This window comes from Poecilia mexicana, unplaced genomic scaffold (genome assembly GCF_051168715.1).
Source record: "Poecilia mexicana isolate PSO_F unplaced genomic scaffold, ASM5116871v1 scaffold_8, whole genome shotgun sequence".
Classification (NCBI taxonomy): domain Eukaryota; kingdom Metazoa; phylum Chordata; class Actinopteri; order Cyprinodontiformes; family Poeciliidae; genus Poecilia; species Poecilia mexicana.
In genome coordinates, this window is record NW_028263377.1 from 12,086,567 (window position 1) to 12,112,296 (window position 25,730).

The window sequence follows — 25,730 nt, forward strand, 5'->3', positions numbered from 1 at the left end:
AAATTGTATATGAATGTAAATAGTTTAGGAGTACTTCCCTTATTTAAAGCAGTAGGGGAAGGGCTTTTAAAACCAGCAAGTTACTGTGGCAGAACAACAAGAAGCTGGTTTATTTTTGTCTGGAGTGCTAACGCTAACCAGAAACGAGCGGTCTTGCATTAACGCAGAATGACAAATCTAGAAATCAGAACTCTATTAGTTGCAGTCACCATTCATGGTGAGAAACACAATCCTTTTCTGTGCCGGATAACTGTGTGTTTTTATGATTTTAGTCTTTTGTCCAACATCCTCTCCTTACTTGCAGGAGTCTTGGGCCAGATCAAACTGGAGCAGTCGCCCTCTGTGGTGAAAAAGCCCGGAGAAGCGGCAAAGATATCCTGCTCTGTGAGTGGATTTGACATAGCTAACGAGTTTGTTCACTGGACCCGGCAAAAAACAGGCAGAGCTCTTGAGTGGATTGGGAGACGGTCACTGTCAAGGCAAGAATATTCTTCATCCTTTCAAAGTCGTTTTACTCTCTTGTATGACGCGTCCAGCAGCTCTGCTCACCTCAGCATCAGGAGTCTGACAGAGGAAGACTCTGCCCTGTACTTCTGTGCTCATACAGCACAGTGACTCAAAACGCCACAACGCCAGTGTAAAAACCTCCCAGAGAAAAACAAGACATGAAATCACAGCTGTGGCATGTTCTCATTTATATTTAATGTAGTGCACAAAAAGAATCAGCTCAACATTAAGAAAAAGATCCGATTAATGTTGTTTGTGAACGAGTGAAAATGTCAGAAGAGCAACTGTGGCTGATATATAAAAAAACAACTGGTGATCATAATTTAGTTACAATCCCTTCACAATTAAAATTTGGCTTCTGTGTTAAATTGTCAGAATTCACAATGAACTTAATCTCTTTCTCTTTGCACATCTGGAGCTGTTTTCTGACTTTCAGGGATGACAGAGTGCAACAGGTGAATCACCAGATGGATGGCTTGATAATTTCCTTTTTCATTTCTACACAGCACTGTACCCAACCCTAATCCTTAGTTTCCTTCTCAGGATTATTCTAATAAAAGTTTCAAACTGAATAAAGTTTTTAACTACCTATACAATCAAATTTTTTTATTTGACAATAGATCTAGAATAGTGGTTCCGCTGGCAGGAAAATATTCATCCAGCTGTTTTAATATTTCTCCCAGCAAAGCCTGAGCCTAATCTGACCCCTTATTTCCAGCGGTCATATCCCAAACAGCTACATTTCTCTTTCCACAAAAGCATAAAAATCTCTTCTATTCCAGAAGAAGATTCTGTATAGTTTAACGTAGATCTGACCTGGTGGTTTTTGTGTGGTGGTTTATCACAGTGGTGGGCAGGAGGCTATGCCACTAAGAAACATGGCAATACAAAAAGCTACCAAAACAAAGAGGTCAATGCACAACAAAAGAAATCATAATTTTTTCCCAAATAAAATGAAAGATAAGCTTGTTGCTGCTTAGTTTATGTGTTGAAGGAAAAAAACCAACTTCTTTTTAGCTCACAAAATCATAAAAAGTATGTTTGTGTGTTTAGATGTGAAAGTTTCTCTCTTTGTCGCTCCTGCACATAATTAAATGTGATGAAGTTTAATTGAATTACACAAATTCAAAGACTCACACCAGGATGTCCTGCTGATGTTAGAATATATCTGCTCTGTATTTTCTCTACCTGCATTTTAACATGTAACATGCTTTAATATGCTTGGTGTTTTTGTTCAGACAGTGAATGAGAAGGCAGCACTGTGATGCCTTAGATTACTGGGGTGAAGGGACAAAGGTCACAGTGACCTCAGGTAAGCTGCATTTTTTAGATATTAGATTATGTTCTTGTCTTACTTTGTTATCCAATTATTTTATTATCAAATACCTGAAGGACATGCTCAGCATGTTTTATCAAAGTATTTCATTTTATTTTTTTTTACATTAAATCATCTAATCCTATTACAATAGTAAAATAGAAAATATGAGATTAAAAACAGCAGATTTTTATTATTTTACTTGGATTTAACTACAATGTGTGTAAATTCACACATAGAGAAAAAGCTGCAATGCTAACTTATAAAAGAAAAACATAAACTGATGCAAAAAAATCAACACACACAATACTCTGTAATTTTTTTCCATATAGGATTTTAAAAATATATTTACATTTACTGATAGATAAAAATTTTGTTTGGAATAACTGAATAGGAGAGTAAGATTATTGGAAGCTATTAACAGTGTAAAGAATTATATGTCATTATTTTGGACAAATAAAATGTAAAATCTTAAATGAAAGAAAATGATGTAGAATGCATCTTTTTATTTTATTTTACTTGTTCGTTTATTGGAGAATTAAAGTTGTTTATCAGCACAATTTTAAATATTTATAAGTTGTAAATATTAGAATTTGGAATCAAAGAGTAAATATTTCTTAAATTATATTAGATCTTTCCTTATGTTTTTTTTTTTTTTTACTTTTGTCTTGACAGAACCGCCTGTTCCTCCGGTTCTGGTCCCGATGGTTTGGTTCAGTCCTGCATCTGGAGATAAAGTCACCCTGAGCTGCCTGGCTCTTGACTTCTACCCACAGAGTCTCTCTTTTGAGTGGAGCGATGCGAGTGGAGCGCCGCTGGATTCTGAACGTTATCCTGCAGTGGAAGCAAACAACAGATTTACAGAAGTTAGTTTGGTTCAGATGTCCAGATCTGAAGCAAATCTAAAGTCTTACCAATGTTCAGTGACTCATCCTGGTGGCACCAAGACTGTGAATGCAAAAAGTAAGTAGTTTGTAATTAGTTGTAGTATTTTGAATCCTATTTGATCCTGGTTTTTCTTGATAGTATTTTTTATGCCATTTAAACATTTCTTCTCTGCTCTTCCTCTTTTGCTCAGGGGCCTCCTGTCCCCCAAAACTGACTTTGCTCTCAGTGACAACTGGAGACGGTCAGACACTAGTGTGCGTCATTGAGGATTTTTGTCCTGAAAATCTGCCAGTCAAATGGAAAAAGAATGGCAATGAGGTGACTGGACACAATGAATGGCCTCCCAAAAAACTCGGAGACTCGTATTCAGCCGCCAGCGTCCTAAAATTGAAAAGCTCCGACTGGGACAGTGAAGCTGTTTACGCATGTGAAGTGACTCACCTTGGAAAAACTTACACAAGGAAAGCTTCAAAAGGTAAAGTGTGTTTCAGATTTTGACAAATTTTAATCTTGTGAGCAGATCTAATCTTTCATGTGATTTGCATTTACATCATTTATTTCTGTTTTGCAGCTCCCATCACAGTGACACTGAACCCTCTGAGTCCTAAAAAAATGTTCAGCAACAACCAGGCAGAGTTGGAGTGTGTCGTCTCCGGACGGGACAACGAAATTGTGTCAGGGACTGAAATCACCTGGGAGATTAATGGAGAACGTGTGAGCAGCAACATTAAGGAAGTAACAATGCAGTACAGCAAACACAGCATCATCACTTTTAATTCCTCCGACTGGAGGACAGTGAGCAAAGTGAGATGTTCTGCTGTAGCAGAAGACGTGGAACCAGTTATTCAAGACCTGACTGTCAACAATGGAGGTTTGTTACTCACAAATAGAGCGGATAATAGAGGGGATATTAGTATTTTGCAAGGGGCTATCTTCTGTCTTAACACCAAATAATAAAATGATTTATGGTTTCAACTTGATCAGTAAACTATTTTTTTTTCCAGACGGCACAGAGCCAAAAGTAACAGTCCACGTGCTTCCAGAGAAGGATATTGGCCAAGAAGCATCGGCTCAGGTAACTCTGGTCTGTTTGGTTTCCAGTGACGTGCTTCAGGATTACTATATCGCCTGGACTGAAGATGTCGGACAAAGTAGCTCAGTGTATTATGACGGCACCGACTTTCCACCAAGAAAGACCAAAAATGGCTACTCAGTTGTAAGTGTTCACACCACCACCAGGGAGAAGTGGAGCGGAGGATACGTCTTCTACTGCAACGTGTGGCCTGCCGGCCGTGGGAATCGCATGAAACCCAGCGGAGTGTCTCAGGCCATGGGTAACGCTGCTGAGTGTGGCGACTCTATTCAACCTTAAACGTGACATAGTTTTGCAAATATGTTTTGTCCTTGTGAAATTTATGTCTTTTGTCAGTATTCACAAGTCATTTTGTTTGTTTTTTTTGTTGTTCTGTTCAGTTTTCAACAACGATTTGTGTCTGTCAAACTGTCCAGCTGTCAAATGTTTTAAATAAATGTTGCATGGAAATTGTTGCCTGCTTTTGAGTAAATAACAATGGAGAAAATAGATGATATTCAGAGTTTTAAAATTTTGGGAATGATAATAAAATCAATATTTTTTTTATTAATTACAATGTCAACTTTCAGCCAACCTATCGTCACAGTATTTTTTTCTTTATATGGATCCAATGAGAAAGAACTGAGATTCAAAATGCATATGTGCAAGCAAAACCCATCCATCTATTGTTTAAACCTGCTTATCCTTGCTTGGCCACAGGGTGGCAGGTGCCTCTTGGTCATGAGGTGAAAGGTCAGGCGCACCCCAGACAGGTCACCACAGGAAAGACCATACACACACTGAACCCACTTAAACTTACAGTCGTGTTTTTGGACTTTGGGAGGAAGTCAGAGTGTATGGAGAGAATCAACACATGCACAGGGTGAACATGCAGAAAGACCCCAGGATGAGATTCTAGTCCAGGGCCTTCTTGTTGCTAGGCAGCGATAATAAGCTATGCATATTTTTTGCACTCAGAAATATTTTTTCTTTATTGCATGAATCAGTGCCTTCCAAAATTATTCAATCCCTGTAAACTTTTATTGTGTCACATTACAGCCAGAAGTTTGAGTGTATTTTATTTTTATATAAAATATATTCCTTATCCATTTAAATTAAAAATATCAAATAACTGTGATATGACAGAAAATAGATGCCTAATAATAGATAGATGGTTTTCTATCAATAATGACTGACTGATTTTTTACAAACATCTGAAAAGTCTACACATGTGCACATCCCCCTTTGCTTTAATACCCTTAACCTAAATTCAGTACAACAACTTACCTTCAGATGTCAGAACTAGTAAATAAATTTCTACATATGGAATTTATGTAATCGGTCTCTGCTGGGTTTTTATCAGGTTTCTCCAGTCTGACATTCGCTCTGAGCGGCAAAGATAAAGGTGGTGATGATGAAGACGAATACAGCAGCCTGTGGTTCACGGCCTCGTCGTTCCTGTTCCTCTTCATATTCAGCCTGTCATACAGTTTAATGCTCACCCTGCACAAGGTAAATTTGCTGGCTCTTGTTTGCTGACAGAACAGAAAGAATACATTATTTTTTAAAGCACAATAACTTAATGCCTCTTGACGTTGCAGAACTGCAACATTTTTGTAAGATGTATACATTTTTAATTTGCTTTCTTCATTTTCTCTTTTTTAGATGAAACAAGAGCAGAGGAATGTGTGACAAACACAGTAATCTTTTCGTTTCTATCTGAATGACTGAACCATCACAAAGCTGTGCAGTTCCACTTAGATCTGTTTATGCTTTTTAACATATATTCTTCAAAAACGTAACAATTATCTGCTTTCTTAAAAATACACATTAGTAATTTTATGTTTGTACATTAGCTATCAAAGTGTTGCCATCCTAAAAGTGCTGTAATGTTGCTTATTTTAATAGAATATATTGATGATCTCTTAATGTGTGACATAAGTTTCCATATACAGTTTAAAAAAGATGCTTTCTTTTTTTAGAGCTAGAGACAACAACGTGCAGCAAGAATCACCGCTATGGTATCTTTTGTAGTTTTTAATTTTTATGTGTGTTGAAAACATTAAATATGTAAAATACAAACATGAAATTTTGAGGTTTTGTTTTTTTGCCAGATCGGTTTTTTCGTTTACCGACCCTTGAAGCCATCGTAGCGTGAACGGCCGTTATCAGTTAAGCCTCGTAGGTTTCCAGTTTCCCTTCAGAGAGCCGATTCCTCTTTCTCTGTGTACCTCTGAGAAAACACCTGCAGCTGTGAAACTTGGTGAAAACCACCAGAAATATTAATAAACGTTTCAGACGGCAGAAACGCATCTGACTCCTTTCATTTGAATGTCAGCTGTCGCTCTCAGTGCAAGTTGCTTCCTGACTTACAACCTGACATAAAATGATCAAGCAATAGATCAGCAAAGGAAGTACCTTGTATTTTGTGAATCTCTTTTTGATGAAACATTAAAAATATGAGAAATCAACCTTTTAGGCATGAAAAATTGTCTTCACCCCTCATTTGAGCTCAGATAACTCCCCAACACATCCTGTTGTCACACACACAAGTCTCAGGCTAAAATATTATATTAATGTTTACCTTGGAAACAAATTTTAATAATTTTTTTATTTTATTTTTGACAGTGGGAAACAAAATTAATGAAAAAGACTGATATTTATTTTCATATTTTTTTCTCCTGTCACATTTTGAACAGAGTAAAATTTTTTTGTCCATTCCAGGAAAATAGTCAAAAGGAGATTTAAGAGTTTATTAGGACTGAATAAAAAAATGTGTCTGAAATTAGGACAAAACTAAAAGCAGTCACAGGCATCAAAAACATATTTTAATGTGGTTTCCAAAAATATTTAAATGTAATGGCCTTAGAAACCAGCTCTAAGTGAAAAACGACTGATCCTCATTGCATCACTGACCTTTGACCTCATAGAAAAAACATTATTTAATCCAAACTTTGAACTTAAGTTCTGCTGAATGAAAACTTTAACAAACAAGTTTCCAATAAGTAACTAAACAATGGATGAGATGAATGGATAAAAATATGCATTGTTGTTTCACACAATAAATGTTGTGGTTAGAAATATTTCCTCATGAAATATTGACAAATATAATTTATGAAAGTAAATTCAAAAGCATATTTGATAATTTGTTTTAATGCTTAAGATTTTGGTAAAGTTGTATAATATTTAAATGTCCTCTAATGAATGGGTTATTTTGAACATTTTGGACGTCATGATTTAACTTTTACTTACAGTGTTTGTACAAAATAAAACCTGATTAACCAAAGAACCAGAGAAATGTGAACGGTTAATCTCCGAGAACTGATAGTCTGATGCAAATATCTGTGGTTGTGCTTCTGTTTTGCTGAGTGATGTTGTTCTTTTTGTGGCCCATCATTGGTTTCACCTCCACCTTCACGGTGATGAACACATTTTTCATCTGCTTGTTTCCTGACCGCCCTGTGAGTTTTTCTGCTTTAAACACAGTTTTATGATTAATAAAGGGATAAAATGTCCAGATAATTGTCTCACTATTCCATCTGCCTTCATTTTATGTTACAAGATAATATAGGACAGAGTGTGGAGTCGCTTCCTTCCAGTAAAACAGTCTAGAGAAACTCTAAGTCTGTCCTGCAGAGGATCTGGGTTTCATTTTTCTTGCTGTGATGCACAGGATCAGGCAACATGAGGGAAAAGCTCTGGAGTCAAAGGGGTTTGGCTCACCTGTTTCTGGTTATATAACTTATAGGTCTGTGGGGATGTGTGGAGATCAGCAGAGGAGACGGTAACAGCATGGCACATCTGAAGCTCTTTAGCTGAAAACCAGATGATTCTGCAAAACATTACAGTACAAAGGAAGAGACAAAGCTTAAATACCAGAGAGACTGTGCAAAAACATTTGATATGTTATTGTTAATAAAACCCACAGGGGGCGCTGGAGGACAGCTAACGCTGGGCTAAACACTGAGAATGATGCCTTTTCTTGTCAAGTATTATAAAACTTTTTATATATATATTTGTTACAACTAGAAGCAATGATATATGCTGGTTTGTTAATGTATATATAAATATGAAATACATAGAAATTAGTAATTTAAATGTAGACAAAACAGAAACAAAATAAACTATCAAACACATTTTATACATTATTCTTCCTGGTTTTTATACTCTAAATATTGTGAAATTGTGTTTAATTGTGGCTTTACTTCTTACTTTAACCCTTACATTCCAACTTTGAGTGAAGCTTTTATAAAATTAATATATTTTTCATTCAAAAGAAAACTTGTACATTTTGTAATCTCTTTGATTTGTTGTAGAGAAAAAAATGACAAAAGGAAATCAAATTCACAAGTCAAGAAAAAGGGCTATAGTATGTTTTTGCTCACCACAGAATGGATTTAAAATCAGTGACACTACTTTGACATGGCTGGCTTTGCTTGCTTGACTGAACAGAATAAGTATAAGTCAAAAATACTGACTGGCTACATCTATTCAGCTGCAGACAAAGAGAAACTCTACGTCAACATGAAGATCAGTAGCTTTGCTGATGACTTAATATTAAGCCGCTTTGATAAGTTATTGTTTCAGGTGTAACAAGAGTCAGCCTCTGTCACTGTGCACAAAGGTCAATATATGACTAGCAACTTTCAGGTCTGTTATGACCTGGACACCTGCTGGACAGTGCAGGGGGAAAGAGTTAAAGATGTGGTGGATGAGTCTCAGTATCAGTTACGGTTAAACCTCCCACACATGAATGCAGAGAACACAGCTGTGTTATAGTGAACCAGAGAACCAGAGTAATGGGAGCAAGCAGCAGAGCTGTACCACAAGAAAGGAAGAAACACTCACAGTTTGGAGACATGCAGTACTCATAAATGACCAGAAGAGGCACTATAAGACCACAAATTGATTTAGCAAAATGGGAACAAATTGACTTTATTCATTAGTTTTCTGTCATTTTTACCACTGAAAGTGCTTTACACTACATTAGCTAGTTTATTTCTTTAAACATTACTCAGACTAGATATAGAATAAGTCCCTAGTGTCACAAAATGGTTAGAAAACAAAGAGTGAAGAATATTTTCTGAATGAAAAGTACATTTTTTTTAAAAATGATTGCAACAAAACAGACAAAAGATTAATTTATTCTGACTGTTTCTATAAAATAGAAATATCAATATTAGAAACACATTAGTAATAAAATATATCATTAGTTTAGACTGAAACAGTCACACAGGAACTAAAGAGTTTAAAATGGTTCACAAAAGGTTTTATGATGTAAAACAATGCCTGTAGCTGTGAAAATAAACAGCAAACACAGTATGTTGTTTTTATAACCAAGAGTGTTAACTTTGCAAAAAGAATGCGTCTTACTGCTTGAAAAACTGAATGAACAGATATTATGATGATCTCTAAAAGTTCTGGCAGGGTGTTTATGTAAATGAAGTGTCCTACTTTAAAGGCTTCATCTGATGCTGCAGAAGAGAAACTCCCATCAGATCATCTTCAACATGTCCTCTGTAGCTCTGCTGCTGCTGCTGCTGGCTGCTGCATCCTGTGAGTCTTACAAAGAGTGATACAAAAATCACACCACGATGATTCCCTGCTGGTAGCAATTTTAAATGGTCTCCTTTCACAGGTGTGAAGTGTCAGCAGCTGACCCAGCCAGCCTCTGTGACTGTGCAACCAGGTCAACGTCTGACCATCAGCTGTCAGGTCTCTTATTCTGTAAGCAGCTACTATACAGCTTGGATCAGACAACCTGCTGGGAAAGGACTGGAGTGGATTGGGATGGAACGCATTGGATGGAGAGAATACTACAAGGATTCACTGAAGAACAAGTTCAGCATCAGTTTGGATGGCTCCAGTAACACAGTGACTCTGAATGGACAGAATATGCAGCCAGATGATTCTGCTGTGTATTACTGTGCCAGAGAGTCACAGTGACACAAACAAGCAGCAGAGCTGTACAAAAACCCTTCACAGCCTGAACTTGAAAAGCACACCAGAGGAGGAGCTCATAGACCACTGAAGATTTGAAATCTGATCAGTGCAGAAAAAAAAAAAAAAAAAAAAAAACAACTCCCAAAGAAGTTACATTTATCATCTTTTACATTTTTTGCGAACATTATGTGAAGCTTTTTATGAGTATCCGGACTGAATTAAAAAAATGTCTCTGAAATTAGGAGAAAACTAAAAGCAGTCAAAGGCATCAAAAACATATATTAATGTAGTTTTCAAAAACATTTAGGTAAATGTAATGGCCTTAGAAACCAGCTCTAAATGAAAAGACTGACCCTCATTGTATCACTGACCTTTGACCTCGTAGAAAAAACATTATTTAATCCAAACTTTGAATTTAAGTTCTGCTGAGAGAAAACTTTAACAAACAAGTTTCCAATAAATAACTAAACAATGGATGAGATGAATGGATAAAAATATGCATTGTTGTTTCATACAATAAATGTTGTGGTTAGAAATATTTGCTCATGAATTTATGAGAGTAAATTCAAATGCATATTTAATAATTTGTTTTTTATGCTTAAATATTTTGGTAAAGTTGTATAATATTTAAATGGCCTCTAATGAATGGGTTATTTTGAAAGCTTTGGATGTCATGATTTAACTTTTACTTACAGTGTTTGTACAAAATAAAACCTGATTAACCAAAGAACCAGAGAAATGTGAACGGTTAATCTCTGAGAACTGATAGTCTCATGCAAATATCTGTGGTTGTGCTTCTGTTTTGCTGAGTGATGTTGTTCTTTTTGTGGCCCATCATTGGTTTCACCTCCACCTTCACGGTGAAGAACACATTTTTCATCTGCTTGTTTCCTGACCGCCCTGTGAGTTTTTCTGCTTTAAACATAGTTATATGATTAATAAAGGGATAAAATGTCCAGATAATTATCTCACTATATTGTCTGCCTTCTTTTATGTTACAAGATAATATAGGACAGAGTGTCGAGTCGCTTCCTTCCAGTAAAACAGTCTGGAGAGACTCTAAGTCTGTCCAGCTCAGGATCTGGGTTTCATTTTTCGTGCTGTGATGCACTGGATCAGGCAACATGAGGGAAAAGCTCTGGAGTCAAAAGGGTTTGGCTCACCTGTTTCTGGTTATATAACTTATAGGTCTGTGGGGATGTGTGGAGATCAGCAGAGGAGACGGTAACAGCATGGCACATCTGAGGCCCTTTAGCTGAAAACCAGATGATTCTGCAAAACATTACAGTACAAAGGAAGAGACAAAGTGTTTAAACATACCAGACAGACTGTGCAAAAACATTTGATACGTTATTTTTAATAAAACCTACAGGGGGCGCTGGAGGACACTGAGAATGATGCCTTTTCTTGTCAAGTATAAAACTTTTATATATATATATATTTGTTACAACTAGAAGCAACGATATATGCTTGTTTGTTAATGTATATAAAAATATGAATGACATAAATTAATTATTTAAATGTAGATATCAAGGCAATAAACTGAAAAAAGAAACAAAATAAACTATCAAACAAACACATTTTATACATGATTCTTCCTGGTTTTTATACTCTAAATATTGTGAAATTGTGTTAATTTAATTTTTTCTTTAATTCTTATACTCCATCTTTGAGTCAAGTTTTTATAAAATTACTATATTTCTATATATATCATTGAAAAGAAAACTCATACATTTTGTAATCTCTTTGATTTGTTGTAGGCAAAATAAAAATAAATAAATAAATAAATAAATAAATAAATAAATAAATAAAATAAAATAAAATAAAATAAAAAGTCAAATTCACAAGTCAAGAAAAAGGGCTATAATATGTTTTTACTCCCCACAGAATGGATTTAAAATCAGCGACACTACTTTGACATGGCTAGCTTTGCTTGCTTGAATGAACAGAATGTTTATAAGTCAAAAATACTGACTGGCTACATCTATTCAGCTGCAGACAAAGAGAAACTCAACATCAACATAAAGATCAGTAGCTTTGCTGATGACTTAATATTAAGCCGCTTTGATAAGTTATTGTTTCAGGTGTAACAAGAGTCAGCCTCTGTCACTGTGCACAAAGGTCAATATATGACTAGCAACTTTCAGGTCTGTTATGACCTGGACACCTGCTGGACAGTGCAGGGGGAAAGAGTTAAAGATGTGGTGGATGAGTCTCAGCATCAGTTACGGTTAAACCTCCCACACATGAATGCAGAGAACACAGCTGTGTTATAGTGAACCAGAGAAGCAGAGTAATGGGAGCAAGCAGCAGAGCTGTACCACAAGAAAGGAAGAAACACTCACAGTTTGGAGACATGCAGTACTCATAAATGACCAGAAGAGGCACTATAAGACCACCAATTGATTTAGCAACAGATTCACCTTGTTCATTAGTTTTCTGTCATTTTTACCACTGAAAGTGCTTTACTCTACATTATCTAGTTTATTTTTTTAAACTTTACTCAGACTAGTTATAGAATAAGTCCCTAATGTCACAAAATGGGTAGAAAACAAAGAGTGAAGAATATTTTCTGAATGCAAAGTACATTTTTTTTAAAATGATTGCAACAAAACAGACAAAAGATTAACTAATTCTGACTGTTTCTATGAAATAGAAATATCAATATTAGAAACACATTAGTAATAAAATATATCATTAGTTTAGACTGAAAAAGTCACACAGGAACTAAAGAGTTTAAAATGGTTCACAAAAGGTTTTATGATGTAGCTGTGAAAATAAACAGCAACCATAGTATTTTGTTTTTGTAACCAAGAGTGTTAACTTAGCAAAAGAATGCATCTTACTGCTTGAAAAACTGAATGAACAGATATTATGATGATCTCTAAAAGTTCTGGCAGGGTGTTTATGTAAATGAAGTGTCCTGCTTTAAAGGCTTCATCTGATGCTGCAGAAGAGAAACTCCCATCAGATCATCTTCAACATGTCCTCTGTAGCTCTGCTGCTGCTGCTGCTGGCTGCTGCATCCTGTGAGTCTTACAAAGAGTGATACAATAATCACACCACAATGATTCCTTGCTGGTAGCAATTTTAAATGGTTTCCTTTCACAGGTGTGAAGTGTCAGCAGCTGACCCAGCCAGCCTCTGTGACTGTGCAGCCAGGTCAACGTCTGACCATCAGCTGTCAGGTCTCTTATTCTGTAAGCAGCTACTATACAGCTTGGATCAGACAACATGCTGGGAAAGGACTGGAGTGGATTGGGATGGAATGCATTGGATGTAGCAAATACTACAAAGATTCACTGAAGAACAAGTTCAGCATCAGTTTGGATGGCTCCAGTAACACAGTGACTCTGAATGGACAGAATATGCAGCCAGATGATTCTGCTGTGTATTACTGTGCCAGAGCTCCACAGTGACACAAACAAGCAGCAAAGCTGTACAAAAACTCCTCATGACCTGAACACCTGCTCTATAACTTTTAACCAGAGGAGGCACTTTTGGACAATTAAATTAATATATTTAACAGGAAATGGGTTACATTTTTGCATTTATTATAAATGTTTTACACAGCTTTGAAAATGTTTAAAATAAGTACAGTTATATTCTGCAATTATTTGAGCTTTAATAAATTGATTTTTCAACATGGTCTTTTTTTAGTAATGCTACAGGCCCTTCACATTACTTTATGACAAATTTATTTATTCATTGTATCACATGTAATGTAATTATAAAAACTGCATGCTGATTTTAACTAACACTGAAATTAGATTATTGAATGGTTTACATATTTTTCACTATTACATTAGATTTAAATACATCTATTGAATTTGATTTCAATATAAAATAGCCTCTTTGTTCCACATATGTAAATCAAGAACCAAAACATTATGTCATACCAAATCAGAAGTTGAAAAAAAAGAAAAATAAAACAAACAAAAAATCAAACAAGCAAAACACCAGTCAACTAAGAAAACAATCAATAAAAGGTTTATGACCCTCTTCAAATATCTGACCCTTGAGACTCACGTAATTCAACACACAACAAACTAAAATAAAAAGCTTTAGTTTAACTCATGTATGAAAAACAACAAATACATAAATTAAATAAGAATACATACGATTGTAAAAGATTTTGCTCCCTGATTAAATACCATTTGGTGGACAGGAAAGACATCCTCATAAAATGGTTAAAATTAATGCTTAAGATTAAAAGGTTTAATATATCACAGTTCAAGAAGTATTGTAAAGTTTTGAAATATAGAACAAAAGTGCATAATAAGAAAAAAAATGTTGGAGGACACAGGAGTTTGATTACAGCTCCTTATAATGCAAGAACAAATGTCAACACAAAGCTACAAATGTGAAATATAATTAAACAAATAAATAAAAATAAATTAAACAATAAAGCCATTTGAAATTACTGACAAATGGAAGATTTATTACAATTCTTTCATTTGTCATATGAGAAGGAGAGAAAAATGAAAACTCTTTAGGACCTACACATTCAATACAACAGTCCATCCTTAAATCCATTATCTCTCTTTTCCTTGCTGGGTTTCAAGGGAGGCTGGTGCCTATTTTTAGTGGTCAACGGGTGAGAGGCGTGGTACACCCTGGACACCATATACGAAAGTCCAAAAAACAAAATATTTAATTGTTTTACAATCAAACATTTAATACCTTCATAACATACAGAAAAACAGACAGGCTCGTGGTTAATTATGCAAATTAACTTTCTGCTTTAAAGACTTGATCTGATGCTGTGAGCTGCAGGAGAAACTCCCATCACCTTCAACACCAACATGGTCTCTGTAGCTCTGCTGCTGCTGCTGGCTGCTGCATCCTGTGAGTCTCACTGATGAAAACACTGTATGGGCACAGTGAGTTTATTTGCAATGTCAGTTGAATGAATGTATTCTTTTATCCACAGGGGTGAAGTGTGAACAGCTGACACAGCCGGCCTCTTTGACTGTGCAGTCAGGCCAAACTCTGACCATCACATGCCAGGTCTCTTATTCTTTCTCCAGCTACTATGCAGCTTGGATCAGGCAGCCTGCTGGAAAAGGACTGGAGTGGATTGGAATAAAAAGTGTTTATTACACGTTCTACCAAGAGTCACTGAAGAACAAGTTCAGCATTGTCTTAGACTCTTCCAGTAAAACAGCAACTCTGAATGGACAGAATATGCAGCCTGGAGACTCTGCTGTGTATTACTGTGCCAGATGGAATGACTATGATACACAGTGACACAAACAAGCAGCAGAGCTGCACAAAAACTCTTCAGACGTGAAAAACACAGAGGAGGATTTCATAAACAATTTGAATCCTGCTCAGAACAACAACCATATATAGTTCCTACTAATGCAGATAAATAATTTCTGTTGTACGTTTCTATTTCTGGTTTTCAGGAATCCGTCAACATGTGGTTTAGCAGATAAATTCCTCAGTTCTAATTAGTCCATATATTGTGTTTCACTTGGTGATGGAGTTACTGAAATAAATGAGCTTTTCAATGATATTATAATTTATTGAACGGACATGATTCTGTAGATTAGACTCATTTTTCAACGCCTCAGAGCCTAAACAGCTGTATTATTAATGAATGACCAGAGGAGGCGCTCAAAGACCACAAATAAACTATGACTTTTTCATATACATCTTGAATTTGTTTCACGTCAGTGTGAATATTTGATAAAATTTTAGGTAAAACTTAAATTTTGGTATTACTTCATCTTTCATCAATTTACTATTGAACTGTGAGTCTTTGCTTAAATAGTATTAGTCATCCTGCCACCAAACGACACAAATTACAAATGTTGTAGATTACTGTTGCATAGTATATTCAATCTGAAGTAACATAAAGTAGGAATATTGTTTTTGTTGGGTAGAAAAAAGGTGTGCTTAAAGACTGAGATAATTTACAGTTTAACTAAAGTAAAACTGACAAGCAAATACTAAGATAAATTTAAGAAAGGTCAGAAATTCAAGAAAGGTTACTGAACAGAAATTCAGTAGAATGAAGTAAAACAACACATTGGTAATTGAAAAAGACACCAGACACAGTCAAATGCTTTATTTGTTTTCCACAAATAAATATGCTACAGCTCCTTCATTGACTTTGATACATTTTAAATATTGTTCAGTGTAAAGCTACATGTTGAAGCTTGTATGAATGGAAAATAAATCAAGTTTTATATGGTAGGACATGAGCTCTGAAAGGTCATGACCATCTTTACAGAGTCGATCTTTGCTGATAATTCAGCATATAGCAAGATGATGCAAAGAAAAAATTTATTTAAAATCAATACTTATCGATTAGAGTCATACATTAACACAGGCTGAAAGAGCAGGCAAATACATTATGTACCTAACATCCCACAAGGACTCTGTGTCATTATGCAAATTTAATGCTCAGGTTAAAGGAACCGATTTGATGCTTGTACCCACAGCACAAGAGAAACTCCCATCAAACTCAGCATCAACATGCTCCCTGTCACTTTGCTGCTGCTGCTGGCTGCTGGAGCCTGTGAGTCTCAATGAGAAAAACTGTATGATTCCAGTATATGTATTCTTAATGTCAGTTTAATGTTTACTTTTTTTCATTCCCAGGTGTGAAGTGTGAACAGTTGAATCAGCCAGCCTCTGTGACTGTGCAGCCAGGTCAACGTCTGACCATCAGCTGTCAAGTCTCTTATGATCTGGGCAGCTACACAGCTTGGATCAGACAGCCTGCTGGGAAAGGACTGGAGTGGATCGGGATGAAAGATAGTTATGGAAATGTGTACTTCAAAGATTCACTTCAGAACAAATTCAGTATTGACTTAGACACTTCCAGTAAAACAGTGACTCTAAATGGACAGAATATGCAGCCTGGAGACTCTGCTGTGTATTACTGTGCCAGACGCCCCACAGTGACACAAACAAGCAGCAGAGCCATACAAAAACCTCACAGCCTGAACTTGAAAAATACACCAGAGGAGGAGCTCATAGACCACTGAAGATTTAAAATTTATTCAGAGCAAAACCTCCCAAAGTAGTTACAGTATTTATCACCTTTTACATTTTTGCAAATAATGTGGAGCTTTTATGAGTATTCATAACATTACAACCATCTGCAATTAATGACCTGTTAAAATAGTCAATACATATTTGTTTCTGGCAGTTTTAATGATCATCCATCACAAATACAAATTGTGTGATCTTGCATTGGGCAGATTATCTATTTGTCTCACTTTTAACTTTAATTAGTCCGATTCTTTTCTTCATGTAGTTTGGAAAACAAGGTGAGAGAAAGGTGAGTGATACATAAAAGCCAGAAGTAAAGTATCACCTGATAGAAGTCCTCAGAGAATCAAACCTCAGCAAAATTACATCCTTGGAAAAATAATCGGCAAGAGATTCAGGATTAAATAAATTGTGATAATAGGAATGGTGGAAATCAGGAAATAAACACTTGTTCTGATCATGTCATTTTGTGAACCCTATATGTCAAGCTGACATATCGGCACTGCATTTGTTTTTATGTTCAGCACAGACAGAAGAAACTTCATCTTTTGTTTTTTTGGGGGAATTTTACAATTAAACGCTTGTCAGTGGTTGTATTCTAAGTTAAGTCTGGTGAATATAAATGGACATCATGATCAGATGAATTAATCTTTTGCTAATAAATTATGCATTTGGATCAGAATAAATTTCAATCTGATCAATGGATTTCGTGGATGTAAACATAGCTACTGATGATTATTCCTCATTCAAATTTTAATGTAACATTTTCACCCAACAGATATGAAGTGTTAACGGACAAGGCCAACCTCTTTTATCCATCTATAAGAGAAATTAATTTAAGAATAAGTAATGTGCATTTTCCTTGAAAGACAAGCTGATGGTAATATTTTAATATTTTATTTTATAACTACATAAAATCCAGGAATAACTTTGTCAAATGCTGTAATGAACAGATATATTTCCCCGCAAAGTTTGGTCAAAACTATGCATTACACAAATCAAACCCATTTAAAGACGTCATGCTGTCAGCAGCAGAAGAGGAGAAACTCTTATGAGATAAACTTCAACATGTTCTCTGCAGCTCTGCAGCTGCTGGATCTTTTACGTCTCCCTGAGTCAGATGTTTACAGCAGGATCACAAAAACATACTAATAACCATTTAAATAGTAAACCTACATCTAATATTGTCCTCCATAGATATGAAGCATAAACAGCTGACAAAACCAGACTCTTTGTGAAAAAAGAACCACAATATTTAGTGTTCATTATCAGACAAAGGAAACTGATGTAAGGTGTAACTTCACTTCTCAGAATGAGTCAGAATGAGTTAAACACAAAAAATAAAATATTGTTTCTGTTAATGATATGGTGACAATTATTATTATTATTTTTTAAATCAACACTAAATTCAATGACAGTCATCCCTTCATACAGACTGAAAGATCAGGTAAATACTTCATGTAGCTAACATGTCTGAAAAAACTCCCCACACTGACTCTTTGTCATTATGCAAATTTCGTGCTCTGGTTAAAGGATTTGATGCTGGCAGCTGCAGCACATTTGAAACTCCATCAGATCACCAACATGTTCTCTGTCACTTTGCTGCTGCTGCTGGCTGCTGGAGCCTGTGAGTCTCATTGAGACCAAAACCATATGAAAGCACTGAATTTATTCTCACTGCCACCTTAATGTTTAATTTTTTTTCATTCCCAGGTGTGAAGTGTCAGAAGCTGACACAGCCAGCTTCTCAAACTGTGCAGCCAGGTCAACGTCTGACCATCAGCTGTCAGGTCTCTTATTCTCTGAGCATCTACACAGCTTGGATCAGACAGCCTGCTGGAAAAGGACTGGAGTGGATTGGGATGAAATTTACTGGAAACTCACTCTACAAAGATTCCCTCAAGAACAAGTTTAGTATTGACTTAGACACTTCCAGTAAAACAGTGACTCTGAAAGGACAGAATATGCAGCCGGATGATTCTGCTGTGTATTACTGTGGCAGATGCGACCACAGTGACACAAACAAGCAGCAGAGCCTTACAAAAACCTCTCACAGCCTGAACTTGAAAAACACACCAGAGGAGGAGTTCAGAGACCACTGAAGATTTGAAATCTGATCAGTGCAAAACATTCCTAAAGCAATTACAGCATGCATCAACTTTAATGAATTTTGCAAATATTTCTTAAAACTTTTATGAATATTCATACTTTTACAACCATGAACATTTTATATTTTCATCTGCAATTAATGAGTTGTGAAAATACTGCATACATATCCTAACAGTTTTTTCTTGAAACTGTGATGTTTTAATTACTTAAAATATGGCAAAAGCCGGAAATAAAGCATTACCCAATAGAGATGGCAGACTTCAGTGAATTGAACCTCAGCAAACTTTTATCCTTGGAAAATAATCTGCAAGGAATTTAAGAATTTAAGAATAAGTAATGTGAATTTTCATTGAAAGACAAGCTGATGTTAATCGTTTAATATTTTCTGTTAAAACGACATAAAATCCAGATAAAATCTTACCAAATGCTGCTGTAACGAACAGATAGATCCCAGCAAAGTTTGGCCAAATCGAACAAACTGCCTCTTTTAAAGACGTCATGCTGTCAGGAGTAGAAGAAAAGAAACTCTTATGAGATAAACTTCAACTTGTTCTCTGTAGCTCTGCTGCTGCTGGATCTTGTACGTCTCCCTGAGTCAGATATTTACAGCAGGATCACAAAACCATTTAAATAGTAAACCAAAATTTAATATTGCCTTGTGAAGCATGAACAGCTGACAAAACCAGCCTCTCTGTGAAAAAAGAACCACAATATTTAGGGTTCATAATCAGACAAAGGAAACTGATATAATGTGTAACTTCACTTCTCTTAGAAGAAAATCAGCATTATTGGTTCAGACACACTGGTTCATTATCCTGGTGGAACAAAATGGATAAAGTTCCCCTCAATATGTAGCAGACATATTGATTGGCTTGTACATTATTATGCAAATTAAACACATAGACATTAATTAGTGCTGCCGACTGCAGAAGAAGAGAAACTCCCATCAGATCATCTTCAACACCAACATGTTCTCTGTAGCTCTGCTGCTGCTGCTGGCTGCTGGATGCTGTGAGTCTCACTGAAAAAGAAACATTTACAGCTTGATCACACTGAATAAAAGTGGTTCAATTTTTAATGTTTTTTCTCTCTAGGTGTAAAGTGTGAACAGCTGACACAGCCAGCCTCTGTGACTGTGCAGCCAGGACAACGTCTGACCATCAGATGTCAGGTCTCTTATTCTCTGGGCTACTGGACAGCTTGGATCAGACAGCCTGCTGGGAAAGGATTGGAGTGGATCGGGATGAAAGACACTGGAAGCTCATACTACAAAGATTCACTGAAGAACAAGTTTAGTATTGATTTAGACACTTCCAGTAAAACAGTGACTCTGAATGGACAGAATATGCAGCCTGGAGACTCTGCTGTGTATTACTGTGCCAGACTAGACACAGTGACACAAACAAGCAGCAGAGCTGTACAAAAACCCCTCACGACCTGAACACCTGCTCTACAACTATTGACCAGAGGAGGCGCTTTTAGACAATTAAATGAATATATTTAAAAGGAAATGTTTTACACAGCTTTGGAAAATGTTTAAAACAAATAGCTATCAGGTAGATTCTGCAATTATTTGACCTATTATACATTGATTTTTCAACATGGTCTTTTTTTTTTGTAATGCTATAGGCCAGTGGTTCCCAAGGTCGGTCCTTGAGGGCTGGCAACCTGCATGTTTCAGTTCTCTCCCTGGTTTAGCGCACATGGATCAAATGATGGCTCATTAGAAGGTCTAAGATGAACACCGACATGCTGAAAAGGTTGTTACTACCACCAGGGAGAGAACTAAAACATGCAGGATGCTGGCCACTGCTATAGGCCCTTCGTATTACTTTGTGACAAAACTATTTATTTCTTGTGTCACAGAATGTTATGTAATTATGAAAACTGCATACTGACTTTAACTAACACTGAAATTAGATTGTTGAGTGGCTTATATACATTTTACCCTTAAATTATGACATTTAAATACATCCAGTGAATTAGATTTTTGACATAATATGCCCTACCTTTGCTCCACAGCTGTAAGTCAAGAACTAAAAAAAACGTGTCATGCCAAACAGAAGATGAACAAATCAAAATAAACAACCATAAATAACAAAAAAACACACCACTCAACTAAGAAGACAATTAATGAAAGGTTTAGGACTCTCTTCAAATGGCTGACACTTGAGACTCACATAATTCAACACACAACAAACTAAAATAAAACGTTTTAATTTAACAAATATATGAAAAACAGCAAATAAATCAATTAAAGCGAACAAACCACATTTAAACAGATATTATTTCCTGATTAGCTACCATATGGTGGACAGGAAAGACATCCACATAAAATACTTAAAAGTTGACTTTATTAGTGATCGAGGTTCTCCTGATTAAAATGTTTAGCATTTCACAGTTCAAAAACTATTGCAAAATTTTGAGATATAGAACAATGTACAAGGAAACTGGGTCAGAAAAACTTAAATGTTTGAGCAAACAAAAGTTTGATTATGGTCCCTTGTAATGTAAGAAGAAATGTCACCACAAAACTACAAATGTGAAGCACAATTAACAACAAAAAAAACTAAATAAAAATAAAAAACAAACAATTAAGCAATGCAAGTAAGTTTCTTATTTATTTTGAGAATCACTGTAGTTCATAACAAATAAACTATTGTCACATTAGGGCTCCTTTAGTGACAGACTGAAGCATCGTTGGTGCACAAAGGAGCATTAGCACATGTCCTTCCTCCTAGCACCTGTTCAACTTTATAATCATCACTACTCCTAACAAACTCATTACATTTTTCATTCCTGCTGATACTTGCAGGTTTTCTCATTTAAAATAATATTCCTGATTTTATGTTTAATATTGCTATTTGATTCAAAATTTAATTAATTGCAATCAATTCATTAGAAACTTCTAATTAATTAAGATATTATTTTAATCCTGATTAAAAATCATAATTAAATATAAGTCTTATCTTTTCCAAAAACAGTGGTGACACACATTTATAATATTTTTCATGCCTCAAAGCTATTGTGCACAGTTTTGGAATTTGAAACAAGTCTGAAGAAAATATGGATATTTTTAATAGGGAATAAAAATACTGTTTAGAAGGGAAAATCATTTCCTGTTAATATGAAATGCTACTCTAAAAACCAGAAGTGCCTTGAGTTATGAGAAAAATATGAACTCTTTAAGACTTAAAGCCAGAACAAAAGTTTTAAAAACAAAATATTTTATTGTTTTACGATCACACAATCAGTTCAGTTTTAACTTCATAAGTTCAGTGGTGCGGAACTGTCACATTGGTTTGTCAAAAAAAAAAAAAAAAAAATAGACTGGTTGTTAATTATGCAAACTAACTTTCTGCTTAAAAACTTCCTCTGATGCTGTCAGTTCTAGGAGAAGAGGAACTCCCACCACTTTCAACACCAACATGTTGCCTGTAGCTCTGTTGCTGCTGCTGGTTGCTGCATCCTGTGAGTCTCACTAACAAAAAAAACAAAACAAAACACAAAAAACGGTATGGGCACAATAAATTTATTCATATTGTCAGTTGAATGAATGTATTCTTTTATCCACAGGGGTGAAGTGTGAACAGCTGACACAGCCGGCCTCTTTGACTGTGCAGCCAGGCCAAACTCTGACCATCACATGTCAGGTCTCTTATTCTTTCTCCAGCTACTATCTGGCTTGGGTCAGACAGTCTTCTGGAAAAGGACTGGAGTGGATTGGGATGAAAAGTTTTTGGTACACATTCTACCAAGATTCACTGAAGAACAAATTCAGTATAAGCTTAGAAGGCTCTAGTGAAGCAGGAACTCTGCATGGACAGAACATGCAGCCCGGTGACTCTGCTGTCTATTACTGTGCCAGATGGAACAACGACACACAACGATACAAAAAAGCAGCAGAGCTGTACAAAAACTCTTCAGAGCCTCGACATGAAAAACACACCAGGAGGAGCTCTTTGACCATTGAAGATTTGAAACCTGCTCAGAGCAACAAGTTTTGAAATATTTAGTCTTCAATAACCTCACTGCGTTTACTAAACATAACAAATTTTGCAAAACATGTTGCTAAGTTTTTATAAAATTAGACCGAGGTGTTATAAGGTTTCATCTGCAATGATCAAACCTTTATACTACATACATATATAAACAGTTTTTTCTTTTGCCTTAATGCAATTTCAATGTTGTTTTGCTATATATATATATATATATATATATATATATATATATATATATATATATATATATATATATATATATACACACACACACAAAGGGTATTATTCTCACACAGATCTATAGCATATTCTAATTCAGAAGAATATGCTATAGATCAGGCAACTTGATACATTTATTGTTTTTCTTTTTGTAGTGGTATAGAAATGTATGTAATTCTACAAATAGTTTCCAGGTGAGGAGTTCCGGTTCTTAGGTGGGCGTGGTGTATATAAGGGAGCTGCAGCGCTCATTCAGCATGTGTCGTCTTTGTGCTCCCACTGTGTGGTTTGTGTCCGGTGGAATCTGGCAGCGGAAAGCAACAAATTGCTGGCTGGTGCATGTTGTGCTGACGATCTGGTGGTAGGTGTTCTCTCTCCCTGCACTTTAGCTGATCGTGGTCAGAAAATCTAAATTAAAGTGTGATTATAGGTAAAACGCCTCAGCGCTGCGCTCCTCTTCCTCGGTCTGCGAGTGTGTGTGTGTGCGTGTTTGTGGATCGGCAGGTAAGAAATTAACACCCATCTAGGCTCCGCTTTCTTTTAGTTTTAGTGACTAATCTGTTTGTAGTCCCCACAGTTGGACCATTGCTGCTCTGTCTACGTTCGTTTCCCGGATCTGCTCTGTCTACGTTCGTTTCCCGGATCTGCTCTGTCTACGTTCGTTTCCCGGATCTGCTCTGTCTACGTTCGTTTCCCGGATTTGCTCTGTCTACGTTCGTTTCCCGGATTTGCTCTGTCTACGTTCGTTTCCCGGATCTGCTCTGTCTACGTTCGTTTCCCGGATCTGCTCTGTCTACGTTCGTTTCCCGGATCTGCTCTGTCTACGTTCGTTTCCCGGATCTGCTCTGTCTACGTTCGTTTCCCGGATCTGCTCTGTCTGCATCCGTTTTCCGGACCTGCTCTGCTCCTGTCTACGTTTATCTCCCGGATTTCGGCACAATTGTTTTTAAAGTTGGACTGTGGCGTTATCCGCCCTCATTAAAGCGGTGTTTGGGGTGTGGCGTCAGCGCGCCCATTTCACCTCTCGCTGCGGTGCGGCAAGAGGACCACGCCTGGGCCTGATGTTTTAACTTGTATTATCTGTTTTCTATTTCTTTTACTTATTTTGTCTACAGCCTTTTTTTTTTGTTCTTTATTTAGTCAGGGCTGATATTATTCTTTTTGAGATTATTATATTGGTTAACTGTCTGTTTTTGTTTGCAGTTGCTGAGGCCCGGTGGCGGTGTTGGTGTGGTGACGGTGTCCTCCTCGTCTGTGTGCTGTGATTTTTGAGTTTGGGGTGTCTCACTGCGTCTGGTGTTAAAAGGTTTTTTTTTTGGTTTGCTGTGTTTGGTGGAGGTCGTCCCCATAGCGCCCCCCTCCGGCCGGTAACCTCAGCTGCTGCAGTTTTTTTATTTTCTTTTGACTTATTTTGATTTATTGTGTCATTTTTAAAAACATTTTTAAAAAAAGAGAATTTAATAAAACTACTTTTATAACTGTGAACTGTCTCAGATGTTTTAAATCCCTGCATAACCGAACCTGTGTGCCTCCGACGAGAGGTAATATTCCCTGGGTGAAATTCCCAGGGTGGCGTTGTTGAGCAACCTATTAGAACTAAAATCCCACAAAACCCGAACTACCATCTAGTGTCGCCACATTTTTGGCGTTGTTGGCAGGATTATGCTTTTTATGAACATCTGAGACCAGTGTTTGTGTTTTTCAATATTTGTGTTTGTGTATTTTTTTTTTCTTTTTTTTCCCTTTTTTTCTTTTTGTGCAGATTGACCGATCCAGAAACAGAGCAGCAGTGGTTCCATGTAGAGCTTCAAAGTGGTGGGTGAGGTCTTAATAGTTTAACCTTAGGTTGTTTTTTTTTTTGCCCTGCAGTAATCATAAGCTTGCTATAATGGAAGAAGAAATTCAGGAACTTAAGGACCTGGTAGCAAGCTTAAGAGCTGACAACGAGCAGTTGCGACAGGGTCAGGCTAGCTTGGGTGCTCAACCGTCCACTTCTTCGGCATCGGCTAATGCCCCTCCTACGCCTAGTCTCCCTGTAGCAGAGAGACTGATTTTTGTGCCTAGGGATAGGAAATGTCCCATCTTTAGAGGAAGGACAGGCATAGGATTGAGTGAGTGGATGGAGGAAGCAAAGGTGTGTATGAGAGCGCGACATCTATCTGTTGCTGACCAAGCATTTTTCCTGTTCGATCATTTGGATGGAGAGGCTAGGAATGAAATAAAGTATCGCTCTAGTGCAGAGAGAGAGGACCCTGCTAAAGTGTTTGAAATCTTACAAGAATTGTATGGCTGCTCAGAGTCATATGTTGCTCTCCAAGAGGCCTTCTTTTCCAGAGGACAACAAGAGGGGGAGAGTCTTCAGGAGTTCTCCCTCGCATTAATGGGTCTTATGGAGAAGGTAAAGCAACGCGCACCTGCTGGTATGTTGAATTCTGAGACGCTGCTAAGAGATCAGTTTGTTGAGCAGGTGTTGGATGGTTCCCTGCGTCGTGAGCTGAAGCAGCTGGTGCGCACGAGGCCGGACAGCACTTTGCTTGATGTTAGGACTGCAGCAATACAGTGGGAGCGCGAAGGGGTACCTCATCCTGTGAGAAGCCGTAGTCAGTCGGTTCCTTCAGTTTATGGTGTCCAGTATGGGGCTCATGGTGGTCCTCAGGTAGCTTCTTTG

At 36.7% G+C, this 25,730-nt stretch overlaps 1 pseudogene and 3 gene segments (V, D, J or C); all 4 read left to right on the plus strand.

The window, feature by feature from the left end:
- The first annotated feature begins 103 nt into the window (after positions 1 to 103).
- Positions 104 to 6,090, plus strand: LOC106931183 (immunoglobulin heavy constant mu-like). The segment is given in 9 exon segments: positions 104 to 217; positions 305 to 479; positions 1,746 to 1,819; positions 2,498 to 2,785; positions 2,901 to 3,185; positions 3,282 to 3,581; positions 3,715 to 4,044; positions 5,146 to 5,294; positions 5,448 to 6,090. Coding segments are annotated over 7 exon segments (1,446 nt in total).
- A 3,121-nt stretch (positions 6,091 to 9,211) lies between these two features.
- LOC148157985 (Ig heavy chain V region 5A-like) lies at positions 9,212 to 10,696 on the plus strand. The segment is given in 2 exon segments: positions 9,212 to 9,338; positions 9,421 to 10,696. Coding segments are annotated over 2 exon segments (393 nt in total).
- Positions 10,697 to 12,674: 1,978 nt separating this feature from the next.
- LOC106931179 (immunoglobulin heavy variable 3-53-like) lies at positions 12,675 to 13,157 on the plus strand. The segment is given in 2 exon segments: positions 12,675 to 12,754; positions 12,837 to 13,157. Coding segments are annotated over 2 exon segments (354 nt in total).
- A 6,653-nt stretch (positions 13,158 to 19,810) lies between these two features.
- On the plus strand, positions 19,811 to 20,283 carry LOC148157986 (immunoglobulin heavy variable 4-38-2 pseudogene; annotated as a pseudogene).
- The last annotated feature ends 5,447 nt before the right edge of the window (positions 20,284 to 25,730 follow it).